Below are 12995 nucleotides of genomic sequence, written 5' to 3' on the forward strand. Positions count from 1 at the left end.
TTTCTCTCTTAAAACTTTGTTTAATTATTATTTGGTTCATATTTTTCCACCTCAACTTAATGTACTTTTTGAAAGAATAACACTTTAAATATTTGCTTATAGGTCTTCAAAAAGGATGATAGAAATTTTTACTAGCGGAAATGATAGGCTTTCACCAAGAATTTGAAAATGAAGTAGTTAAAACTTGAATTGATGCAGTTTTCAAAACTTGGTGGTTGAGTACAAATTGCACATTGCAGTTATTATTAAGACAGATTTTCTGCAGTTAAATCTTTGAAAAAGAAATAGCTGTAGGACATGCATTGCAGGCTGATAACAAATAAAATGTCTAACATAAACAAGCTTGAAATCCCACTGACCAGGAATTACTCTTGTAATTAACTGCTACATTTGTTTAGTAATTAAGCTCATACATAGTTAACAAAAAATGAATAATGAATGTCAAAGATATGTCAGTGTCAAGTTTTATGAATGTCAAAGATCATGTCAGTGTCAAGTTTTATGAATGTCAAAGATCATGTCAGTGTCAAGTTTTATGAATGTCAAAAGATCTTTGCAAAATTTAACTAGCAGATTGTGGGAAGTTTTTTTTTTTTTTTTTTTTTTTTTTTTTTTTAATATATTTAAAATTTATGCTTGTTGAACTATTTTGTGATTGACCTGTGTGTTTTTTTTTTTTTTTTTAATTTCAGAATTTTAATTATATGATGAACAGTTCTCCGTACTTTATGAATTCAATGCCTATAACCAGTCAGCCACCGGTGACTTTACCTTCTGCTCAAATGCCTAAACCAATTGGAACTGATGCTGCAGTAGAAGAAACAAATTCTGAAAATACTCCTGTTTCCAACGTAACTGTTCAGCCTCCGCCTCCACCACCACCGCCACCATCTTCAACTCCATCTCCTAGCAGTGAAAATAATAATTTCTGTAATGGTAGTTCAAAACGTAAGGCATCTAAATTAGTACTAATTCGTCTGAAGGCATTTTTTAAATCCAGTATGTTTTTAATTGCTGTTTAAAGAAAAAATTTAGTTTTGATGCAAGTGCATTTTTATCACATTAAGATCTGTGATATTAATTTAATGACTTCAATATACTGTTATGTGGAACCTGTGTATCATTTGATATTTTCGTTAAGTCTAATATAGGTTAGTTAGTTATTATTTATGAATCAGTTGTTACTTCCATTGAATTTTATGAGTATGTTCAGTGAACATTTTTAAGGGCTATATTTGATTGGATTTGACATCTATAAGCAAACAAAAATTTAAAAGATTTTACTTCCTGAAGATTATTATTAATTTTATTTAATAGAAAATAATGTTATATTTCATCAGTTGAGATGATATGTAGCACTTGTGATTTTTCCATGTTTTTAACTACCTCTTAAAATCTAAGGAATAAAAGTGGCATTTTCAGTTTTGTAATTATTGTACCTTATTTTCATAACTGTGTATATTCATCAAGGTTTATTTTTTAATTCACTAAATTGATTCAAAATTCCTTCCAGTCTGAAAGCAGTCTTAAGCACTAAAGGCTCTATAAAAATTTTTGTGAGTTATATAGCAGAATGGATTTACCAAAAGCTAAAAAGTCATACAACGACCCTGTTTTTCCCATTATGTCAATTTGAACTTTTACGATAGAAAATTTCTGTGTGCCATAATATCCTCTAATTTTTAGTAAGAGCATGCAAGGTATTTTCAAGACCGCTTGTTCTGCAGTTGAAAAATATTCATCCTAAATTAAAATTTAAATATTTTTCTTGCAAGAAACAGTTTATGCAATTTGCATTGTATATTCTCTAGTAAAAAGATTTAGATGTGTAATTATGAAAGAAGGGGAAAATTCCTTCAGTTTGAATTCAGGAATTATGGTATAGGAATTGGAACTTTGGGTCTTTAATCTGTTTAGTGAAATTGGTCATTACTTATCTGCAATACAAATCTTTCTCTGAAAATGAAAGTTAATTAACTTTAAATTATTAAATTTGCTTTTTACAAATAGAAAATATTTGTTAAATTCAAAAAGAGTAAAGTATTTTATTTTTGCATATACACTCAAAAGTCGTTAATCCGGACTCGTCGGGACTTCGGCGATTCCGGATTATCGATTTTTCCGGATTATAGATCATCAGTTTAAATCTGGTAAAATGGCATGCAGAAATTATAAAATTAAAAATATGAAACCGTAATTTACGAAATAAAGAACAATTATGATCTAAAGGGTATCAAAATTTACAAAAAAAAAGCTTAATATTTATTTTACTTTATTAAACATTTCTTTCAATGTAAGTTGTTTAAGTTGCTTCGTTTTTTATGTGATAATACATTCTCTTTAATTCTATAAACAGACATAATTTCGTGTTCAGTTACAAAGTTCCGCTGTTCAAGTCCTATAATTGCTGTGTCAAGAATACCGACTAATTTGTCAATCGAAATTTTTTCGTTTTCAATAACCTCTATCACTTTCTTCGCTATCCGAAGCGAATTATAATGACGAGGCATTTGATTTACATAAACAAAGGATATGCCTTTATCCATTTTTTTCAGCAATTCTACTTTTTGTTTAATGGACTCTGAAAGATACTTTCGTTTTGTATATCCTTTACATATTAGTAAATATATATTGGAAATTCTGTTTGACATAATCGAAAGTTCAAGCTTACTTTTATAAAATTGCTCTAACAGTCTGCAAAAAATAATAATCCGGATCCAATTCGAAGATTAAGGAACAACGCAATTTGCAACATTAACTGAAATAGATAATTAGATAATTTTAGCTTAGCTTATCCGTCCGTTATACATTAAACGCGCATTCGTAAACGTATTTTGCGCACGCGCACACGCAAATTCGCAGCGGTAAAGGTCTTATGCACATGCGTCAAAGAGACGCATGCGCAGAAAGTTTGTAGCTTTGAGGTCCGGATTATGGGTGTCCGAATTAACGACTTTTGACTGTATATCATCATTAAATCATTTTTGCTTTTTTAGAAGCTCCTGGAAGTGGTGGAATCAAATTTACTCTTCCGAAAAAGAAGATACAAAACAAAAATTTTCAGTCTAATCGAGAAGTTGCTCAAGAAAGAATAAATAATTTTAGAAGTTACACGGAAAGCTCTTCTGCGAATACTGAAGAAGATGCAAATGTGCCATTACATCCAAATATATTGCAACAAAAATCGTAAGTTTCGGCCCTTCAGACCATTTTTTAATATGTAATTTCTTTGTTAAAATTGTGATGTTCAGAATATTTACACTAGCAGGTTGAATTAAAACAGCCATCTGAAAATTGTTCAACATCTCAACATAAAAATTAAATTTTTTATTCTAGTCGTAATGTTTTAAATAAGGAGAAAACTAAAAATTTAAAAATGCAGTTTTTAATTTTTTGTGTTGAAAATCAGTTTTGTCCTTTATTTGAAGCTGTTGGAAAATATAGCTTATTTTCAAACTTTTTAATGCATCATCTCTCCTTGAAATGTTTATTTAGTTTAGTCCTTATTTTAATATAACATAGTAATTACTTCTACTTTTTTTCTTGCTGCCACTGTTTGCATTGAAAACGGACTGTCTCAACCTAATTGAGATGCAAAAACGAAACAATGTTACATCATCTGAAAAGCCGATTCGTGCCGATAGCTGATTGGTTGCCGTGAGATGACGTCATTCCTACTTCTGCTATAAGTATCTCGCGTCGCTCTGGCTCAACCTGCCTTCTAGTTCCTGGTTTCCCAGCTGGTTTGTGAGCGGTTTCCAGCCCCTTCCAAAGGATGCCTGCAGTCCGGTGAAAGGATGTCTTGATTCCGGTTTACAAGATGATGGTTCCAGATTGAAGTTCTTCAGTTCCGGGGGCTGTCCTGTGAGTGACTGCCGTAGGCAGCGTTCATGTTTCTTCAAGGAGGGTGGAATTAAAAATACGTGAGCTGTAACGATTCCTTATGCAAACGGCGTTAGGCCGGTTTTAAGTGGTTTCACATTTAAATTTTTCAAGTGTTCTCTTGACCATTGATTATGAACTTATGGAATGGGTAGCCTGCTTTATTTTTTAGGCGGCATAGTCACTATTTAGGACTTTTTCATTTTTTTTTTTTTTTTTTTTAAATTTGTTTGTATAGAATGCCAGTGTTTTGGAGTTCAGGTAAAAATATTTGATGAATGATGATTATGTTATGTTTTGCCTAATACTCTAATAGTGTTGAAATTTTTTTTATGTGTTTTTATTTTTTTATTATATTGTTAATAAATTGGTTAAGTTCAAAATCTTTTATTGTCTTCAATGTCTGTACAGCATAACTCAGAGAGCTTTCATTGCTAATACTGCTAAATGTTTAATATCTTTAAACTTTAAACTTTGCTTTAGCATCATTTTGGTTATGGGCCCAGTAGCTCCTGAGTTATTTTTAGTGCAGACTTTTGAAGTTTAAAGTTAATTTAGGACTTAAGAGATTGGGGGGGCGGTTTTTGTTAAAATTCAAATATGGCTACTGTTAGTGTCATGCATAATATTGCTAAACTTGATGCATGTAATTATTTTACCTGGTCCAAAGATATGAAGTTTGTCTTGAATGAAAAAATTGCATGGCTTTTGGTCAAAGGTGTTGAGAAATGTCCTGATTTAGATGATGTTAAGGGTATTGCAAAAGAAATTATTGCCGACTTTCAAAATAGAAGTCGATTGGCATTATCATTAATTTATATGAATGTAAGCCCTGAATATAGAAACTTGATATGTGAAATTGATGACCCAGTAGTGGCATGGAATACGCTTGCCAAATATTTCCAGCCAGATTATAGGTCAAGACATATGTCCCTGTTTTCAGAGTTCTTAAATTGCAAAATCAAGCCAAATGAAAGTATTAGTTTCTTTTCTTCTAGATTAAAACGAGTAACTGAACAGTTAGCTGATATTAATCAGGCTGTAAGAGACTTATATATATGTTTGCAGTTTCTTAGGTTTCTTCCGGATAAATTTGATCAAGTAGTTCAGAATATTTTGAGGTGGCCAGATGAAAAGTTCATTTTTAAAAATGTTGAACTTGAAATTCTAGCAGAGGAAACGCGTCTTAATTTAAGAGAGAAAGATAGGGAAAACTCCAATAAGACTATAGAAGTTCAAAGTACTCACTGTGAACCCAAATTTAAGCAGATTAAAGGGCTTAAGTGTTATAAATGTGGCCGTCCAGGTCATATTCAAAAATACTGTAGAATGAGAAGTAATTTTTCCAGATCACCCTCACCTGCTTCTTCTGTTTCCTCAGCTGTATCTAGTAGTAATAAAACATCTTCTAAGTGTAAGAATAAACTTAAGTTGAGTAAAAGTAATAATTCCCATGCACAGTCCCATTTTATAGCTCAAACCAATGTTAACAATTTGGAAGAAAATGATGATAGTTGGATCTTTGATACGGCTGCATCTCATCATTTTTGTAAAAATCGTGAATTGTTTGATACTTTTTCTCCTGTGAAAAATGAGAATATGCTAGTAGCTATTGATGGGGTAACTTTTCCAATTCATGGGAAGGGTACTGTTAAAATGAAATTTGGGGATACGGTTATTTTGCTTAAAGATGTGTTATATTCACCTGAACTAAGACGAAATTTAATATCTGGACCTAGGGTGGATATCAATGGAGCAAGATTTTATGGTAAAAATGGGCAAATTAAAGTTACTGATGATGAGAATTCAACTTTGTACAAGGCTAAGTTGATAGGAAGTAACTATCATGTGTTCCCGAAAATAATCAAAAAGGGGGGCAAATCTGTAAAATTTGAGGCATCCGCAGTTCAGAATAATAACAGTGAATTATGGCATGGTCGGTTTGGTCATATAAATTATGATACTATTGTCAGGACTAGTAAGAGACATTCAGTTCGAGGTCTTCCTGTGTTAAAGCACTCACCTAATTTGTTTTGTGAACATTGCCAAATCAATAAGCAAAGACGAATCTCCTATAGACCTTTAGAAGGTATTCAAGTAAAGAGACCGCTTGAAAGGGTTTTCTCTGATGTATGGGGACCTATTAACATTCCAGGTAGGAATGGTGAACGTTATTTCGTTTCCTTTATTGACGAATATTCTCGTTATGTGGTAGTGTACCCCATTGTGGAGAAAAGTCAGGTGTTTGAAGTATTTGAAAGGCATATAGCACGTGCAGAAAGATCTTTGAACCTTAAGTTGAAATACTTTAGGACTGACAATGGGCGAGAATATGATAATGATCAATTCAGGTCATATTGTAATAAAAATGGTGTAAAGCACGAATTTACAGATGTATATACTCCAGAATAGAATCGAGTTTGTGAGAGATTTAATCAAACAGCTCTAAATAATGTACGTGCAATCTTACACGATAGTGGAATGAGTTCTGAATTTTGGTCAGATGCAGTAATGTATTTTGCATATTCATTTAATAGAATTTGTCATAAGGGCCAAGATAGAACCCCATTCGAATTATACACTAAGCGGAAACCATCAGTACGTCATCTTAAGGCATTTGGAACGATTGCCTATGTGGGAATTCCAAAGGCTAAAAGAAATTCTAAACTTGATCCAAAGGCAACAAAGGGCCGATTGATTGGGTACAGTGTACAAACAAAAGGGTACAAAATTTGGTTGGAAAATGAACAAAAGGTAGTGGAAACCCTAAATGCTACTTTTAAAGAGTCGATTGGAATGCAGAAAAGTGGCAGTGGAGCTGCACTGGGCACCCTACCTGATTTGGAATCTGAAGAAAGGGTAGAGTTCCAATCTACTGACACTCCAGTTGGCTATTTTCCTGAAATAGAGGAAAGAACCGATACCAATGTACCTTCTTCTATAATTGGCACTGACACTCAATCTACATTGAGACAAGTAACTTGGCTTCGTAAACCTGTTCCAAGGCCAGACGGCACTCGTACGGATGTGTATTATTTTGAGAGGGGGTGTAATCAAAGACTACGATCACCAAATGATGTAGAAAGGTATTGCACTGAACATAATATTCAGTATGATCCTGCCTTGTTTGATTTCAAGGGAAGCAATACTTATAGTGGTGAAATCGACCCAACTGGTACTCCTTCAACGTCGTATACCCGAGATAGCTGACTAGATGTTTCAATTCCAAACACTTATAACCAGGCAAAGAAATCCACAGAAAAGCTTAAATGGATAGAGGCAATGGAAGAGGAAATGGCCAACATGCGAAAGCATAAGGTATGGCATCTTGTTCCACTTCCTAAAGACAAGACTCCACTAGGTTGCAGGTGGAATTTTAACATTAAACGTGACGAATTTGGAAACATTGTTCGTTTTAAAGCTCGTTTAGTGGCTCAGGGTTATCGGCAAATTAAATACGATACCTATGATGAAACCTACTCTCCTGTAGTCAACTTTTCAGTAATAAGGCTCTTTTTCTCCCTTTTAGTTGCACACCTAGGATGAGCAAATATACAATGTGACGTGAAAAGTGCCTATCTCTACGCTCCTTTATCAGAGGAAATTTACATGTCCCAACCACAGGGTTTTGTAGAGCGAGATAAAGAAACTTTTGTGTGTCGATTAGATAGAGCCTTGTATGGTTTACATCAGAGTTTCTGATTATGGTACTACGAGTTGGATAGAACACTATGTAACCTAGTTCATCAAGTTTGAGTGGTGTAATTGTGTTTATCGTTTTAAAGATTTTGTCATTCTGTTGGTTTATGTTGATGATATAGTTGTGTTTGGGAAAAGTGAAGTTCAGGCCAAAAGGATATTAAAAGTCCTGAGTTCACATTTTGATTTGAAAATTTTAGGTAAAACAAGAAAGCTTCTGGGTGTGGAATTTGAATATGGGAAAAATAGTGTTTTAATTCATCAGCAATTATATATAGAAGACATAGTTAATCGATTTAAGTCTTTTAAAATACAAATTACTTCCCTTCCAATAGTTAAAGGTGTGAAAGTCTCAAAGTCCCAGTACACAAGAAGAAACGACTGAAATGATGAATTATCCTTATAGAAATGTTTTGGGATGTCTATCGTTTCTTTGCAATCGTACTCGTCCGGATATAGCTTATGCTGTTAATATATTTTCTCAGTTCCAAAGCAATCCTGGTAAGTTTCACTGGGAAGGATTACTTAAACTTTTAGGGTACGTTTCCAATATCAGACAGCACAAACTCAAGCTGGTATGCAAGGAACTGAAACTCAATATATATTCAGATTCGGATTTTGCTTCAAGTAGGGATGATATGGTGTCTATTGGTGGACAAATAGCTTTGTTGGGAAAATCACCTGTATCTTGGCATACGTTTAAAGAAAGGGGAGTGAGTTTATCTACTATGGAGGCTGAATTTATCTCCATGACTGAATCAGCAAAAGAATTAGTTTGGTTTAAAAACATTTTGGATGAATGCATTCAGTTTAAAATTGCAAGTAACTATGTTTTGAGACCAATATTGTTTGCTGATAATATGGCTGCTATATGTTTTACAAAATCACCCATTGAAAACTCGAGGACAAAACATATAGATGTGAAACTATTTTTCATTCGTGATCTATTGAACAGGGAAATTTTTGATTTAAAATATGTCCCAAGTAAAGATAATCTGGCTGATCCCATGACAAAACCGCTGACTAAGCATAATCTGGTAAAATTTTGTGGAACAATTTTCTTATGAAATTTGTTTTTGTGTGTATTTAAATTAAGAGTTTTGTTAATTTGAAAAATATGTTATAAGTCATATATGATGGATATTAGGTAAATGTAAAATTGTATAGTGTAGAATGTTGTATGAGTGACCAGGGCCCTGGGTAAATGTATTGAGCGTATGATCATATATATGAATTTGTATTGTTTTGTAACATGTTGGACTTTCTTGCTACGGTAAAATTTTTTTTGAATAATGGGATAAGATTTTCCCAAAGAAAAATGTTCTTAAAAATTTCTGAATGAAATTGTGATATTTATTTATTCTTATTTTGAACTTTTGTAAAGATACTGGCATTCGGTTTTTATTTCAGGTCGGAGATGATGATGTGGGGGGCATTTGTTGGAAAATATAGCTTATTTTCAAACTTTTTAATGCATCATCTCTCCTCCTTGAGATGTTTATTTAGTTTAGTCCTTATTTTAATATAACATAGTAATTACTTCTACTTTTTTTCTTGCTGCCACTGTTTGCATTGAAAACGGACTGTCTCAACCTAATTGAGATGCAAAAACGAAACAATGTTACGTCATCTGAAAAACCGATTCGTGCCGATAGCTGATTGGTTGCCGTGAGATGACGTCATTCCTACTTCTATAAGTATCTCGCGTCGCTCTGGCTCAACCTGCCTGAAATTCGCAAACATATAAAAGAAAATTTAAAAATCTGCAAACTCGAAACTAAAATCAAAGGAGATAACATAAGAGTTCAATTTTTTAATGAAGATGATTTCCGTAAGGTTCAAGATTATCTCGAAAAAGCACCCATTCCGTTCCATACTTTTCTCTTAACTAAAGAAAAGAATCTTAAAACAGTTATCAAAGGCTTAACCGCACAAACACCTATAGATGAAATAAAAGAAGAATTAAAATTGCATAGCATAAGTTCTAAAAATTCACCAATTACAGAGAATGCGTGACGGAATACCAATATTGCTGCCGATTTTTTACGTCGAAACGCCCAGAACTCCACAGGAAAAAGAAATATTTAACATTACTCACATCTGTGATATGAAAGTTCGAATTGTAGGATATAACTCCAGACCCGGGTCCCGTGCAGTGTTTTCGATGTCAGCGTTACGGACACACACAGAGAGCTTGCCATAATCTACCACGTTGCGTAAGATGTCTCGAAAATCACCTTTCCTTTCAATGTCCGATCAAAGATAAAAAAGAAATCCCTGCAAGATGCTTGCTTTGTAGCGGTTTTCACGTCGCTACAAGTATTGATTGTCCGGAGCATCCCAGTAAAAAATTCCTCAAAAAGATGACTTTCCTAACTTCACAGAACCTGTCATAGAAAATAACAATAAGAAAACTTATGCGAATGTTGCAGCACCCAAAGAAAAAGAAATAGAAAAAACCAAAATATCAGATGTAAAAAATTTAGACGAATTTAAATCCCTCATATTCAGATTAAAAGACCTGTACCACAAATTCACCAAAGTTTCCAACGAAAACGAGAAGCTAGATTTCACCCTCCAGGCACTGGAACTATTTGTATAAGCACTTTTCAGCGCTTACTGACCAGATGATGACGTAGCCGAGTGGTACGGACCTCGGATCATTTTGCCCAACGAGATCGCAGGTTCGGTCCTAACCGAACAGTTAAATTTCAAATAGGACTTGTATTATATTTTATCTTCTCCTTATTTAATCCAGAAATTTTCTACTACTTGTATTTTATTTTTAATTATTACTGCTTATTTTTATGTGAATTTATATTTTTCTGAAAATTTTTTAATATGTACAGTTATTTTGTAAATGAAGACTACAACATCAGAATTTCGACATTGATTATTGCCAAAACAGCTTTTATTAAAGCTTTCACGATTATACCATGAAGTCTTCGATGAGAATTATATTAGTAGGAGCCCCCAAGGCTGATACTTCTTATAAGTCTGAGGATCAAGGATCAAGGCTCAACCTGCCTTCTAGTTCCTGGTTTCCCGGCTGGTTTGTGAGCGGTTTCCAGCCCCTTCCAAAGGATGCCTGCAGTCCGGTGAAAGGATGTCTTGATTCCGGTTTACAAGATGATGGTTCCAGATTGAAGTTCTTCAGTTCCGGGGGCTGTCCTGTGAGTGACTGCCGTAGGCAGCGTTCATGTTTCTTCAAGGAGGGTGGAATTAAAAATACGTGAGCTGTAACGATTCCTTATGCAAACGGCGTTAGGCCGGTTTTAAGTGGTTTCACATTTAAATTTTTCAAGTGTTCTCTTGACCATTGATTATGAACTTATGGAATGGGTAGCCTGCTTTATTTTTTAGGCGGCATAGTCACTATTTAGGACTTTTTCTTTTTTTTTTTTTTTTTTAAATTTGTTTGTATAGAATGCCAGTGTTTTGGAGTTCAGGTAAAAATATTTGATGAATGATGATTATGTTATGTTTTGCTACTCTAATAGTGTTGAAATTTATTTTATGTGTTTTTTATTTTTTTATTATATTGTTAATAAATTGGTTAAGTTCAAAATCTTTTATTGTCTTCAATGTCTGCACAGCATAACTCAGAGAGCTTTCATTGCTAATACTGCTAAATGTTTAATATCTTTAAACTTTAAACTTTGCTTTAGCATCAGAAGCATGCTATTTTTTTTATCCTTATCTTGTAAATTAATTAATTGCCACCTTAAGCCGCAAGATTTATGCATACTTTTCCTGAACTTATTATAACTGAGACATTTTTTTCTTGTTGTAATGTTAATAACTTTTGATTAACATTTATCATTTTCACTTAACTCTTAATTTATTTTTTATCCTCCCCAAATCTCAGTCTGTTTTTAATTAAGCGTCATGCAGCATACTCAGTCCCCACTTAGTTGATATAATTATTGTGGAACCTTGATTGTTTGTGATAATCAAGTCTGTAACACTTTGAATGATCAAAAACTTAATAGAGACTAAGTTTTAAATCAAGCTGTTTTTCTTTTTTGTATGGTTTGCATAACTGCTTAAATTTAAATTCTCAAAATAAATGCACAGGTACAACTATTAATTTTTTTAAGAAACTCTTTTTTTTTTTTTTTTTTTTATTTTTGTAATCAGACTTCCCAACTTCAGTAATTTTTAATTCAAGCATCCTTTGAATTTTTCTTTCCTTAATCTCGTTTTCTAGGCGTGATTTGCAGTACACTTTAGATCTTATCACTTTATTACTGAACAGTTTGATATCATATTCTACCAAGTTTGTCATACCTGGTCGAGTAGAAAAACTTAAGAAATATTTATTTAGTAATTTCTGTAACTGATCAATTTGTGAAGGCTGTAATCTTTCTTCTAAATTACTACTTTTAATAACATTGGAATAATTGTAAACATCTGGATTGGTATCAGTATAGAAAAAATCTATTTCATTATTAACCTGATTAGAATCATTTTCGGATAAATAATAATGTCAGCTGTCTTGTAATAGTACTTTGCCATATCGTTATGGTAAATTTTGGATCTTTTATTCCTTTCTGGTAAGGTTACAATGTAATTTGGAAATGTAAAGGAAAAAATTCATTATTGCTTGAACATTTTTCGTATTTATATCAAGCAAATTGTTTAATTTATGCAGTTGAAGAACCTGTTGAAGTGGCACTGTTAGTCATATCTTTTTCAAAGGATTTTAAAAACAGATGAGAGCCTCAGTGTTGATATTTAATATTTCAAATTATTCCCAGTTGCATGAAGCAAGAAATCCATACTGCCTGAAAGTTTACGAAATGTTTCACACAAACTTTTACTTCTATAGTCTATGATAGAAAAACATTAAATGAGATTTAATGAATGTTAAATGATTATTTTTAATTGTGAATTTAAGTTTGTTTTTCTATTCATATTTTTTTAGCCCAAAAGGGCTATTAATTTCATTTTGGCATTTTGTGTTGATTCACTAAAATTGTTGCCACCAAATATTATTGCCCTGTGTTATATTTAAAAAAATTAAATAATGAAGAATCTGCATAAATGTATGTTTCTCGCATTCTGGTAAAACAATGATACCTAGAGCCACCAAATTTGGTAAAACTTAATTCTTCCACTGATTATTGGCATCTAGAAGCCCTAATTTGGAATTTGTTTTATTATCGATTTCATATTTTGTAACACTTTAACGAATTTTTTATTAAAAAACTCGACGATTTCAAAGTGAGCAATGGCAACACTGTATGGGGAAAAAATATTTTTATCTCCAGCTCATGAGACTGTGAATCAGAAATTCCAAAGATATGATCATTTAAAAATTATTTTGTGATATTGCTGTTGAATTGAATTTTATGGTTTAAATGCCAAGACCATGATGTTTAATAAATAAAGGTAACACACAAAAAGTTTAA

General features: G+C 32.7%; 1 protein-coding gene across 2 annotated transcripts in view; it reads left to right on the plus strand.

Annotated features, from left to right (window-relative positions):
• LOC118191151 (leukocyte receptor cluster member 8 homolog) overlaps positions 1-12995 on the plus strand; it is an 84040-nt gene that overhangs the window by 42346 nt on the left and 28699 nt on the right. For both annotated transcript variants that reach the window (XM_085814020.1, XM_085814021.1), the window contains exons 5-6: positions 693-948; positions 2997-3186. In XM_085814020.1, coding sequence (XP_085670146.1) covers positions 693-948; positions 2997-3186 — 446 coding nt within the window. The remainder of the gene's footprint in view (positions 1-692; positions 949-2996; positions 3187-12995) is intronic.

Source organism: Stegodyphus dumicola, chromosome 3 (genome assembly GCF_044657685.1).
Source record: "Stegodyphus dumicola isolate Sdum_Otavi_A_Nest chromosome 3, ASM4465768v1".
NCBI classification, from domain to species: Eukaryota; Metazoa; Arthropoda; class Arachnida; order Araneae; family Eresidae; genus Stegodyphus; species Stegodyphus dumicola.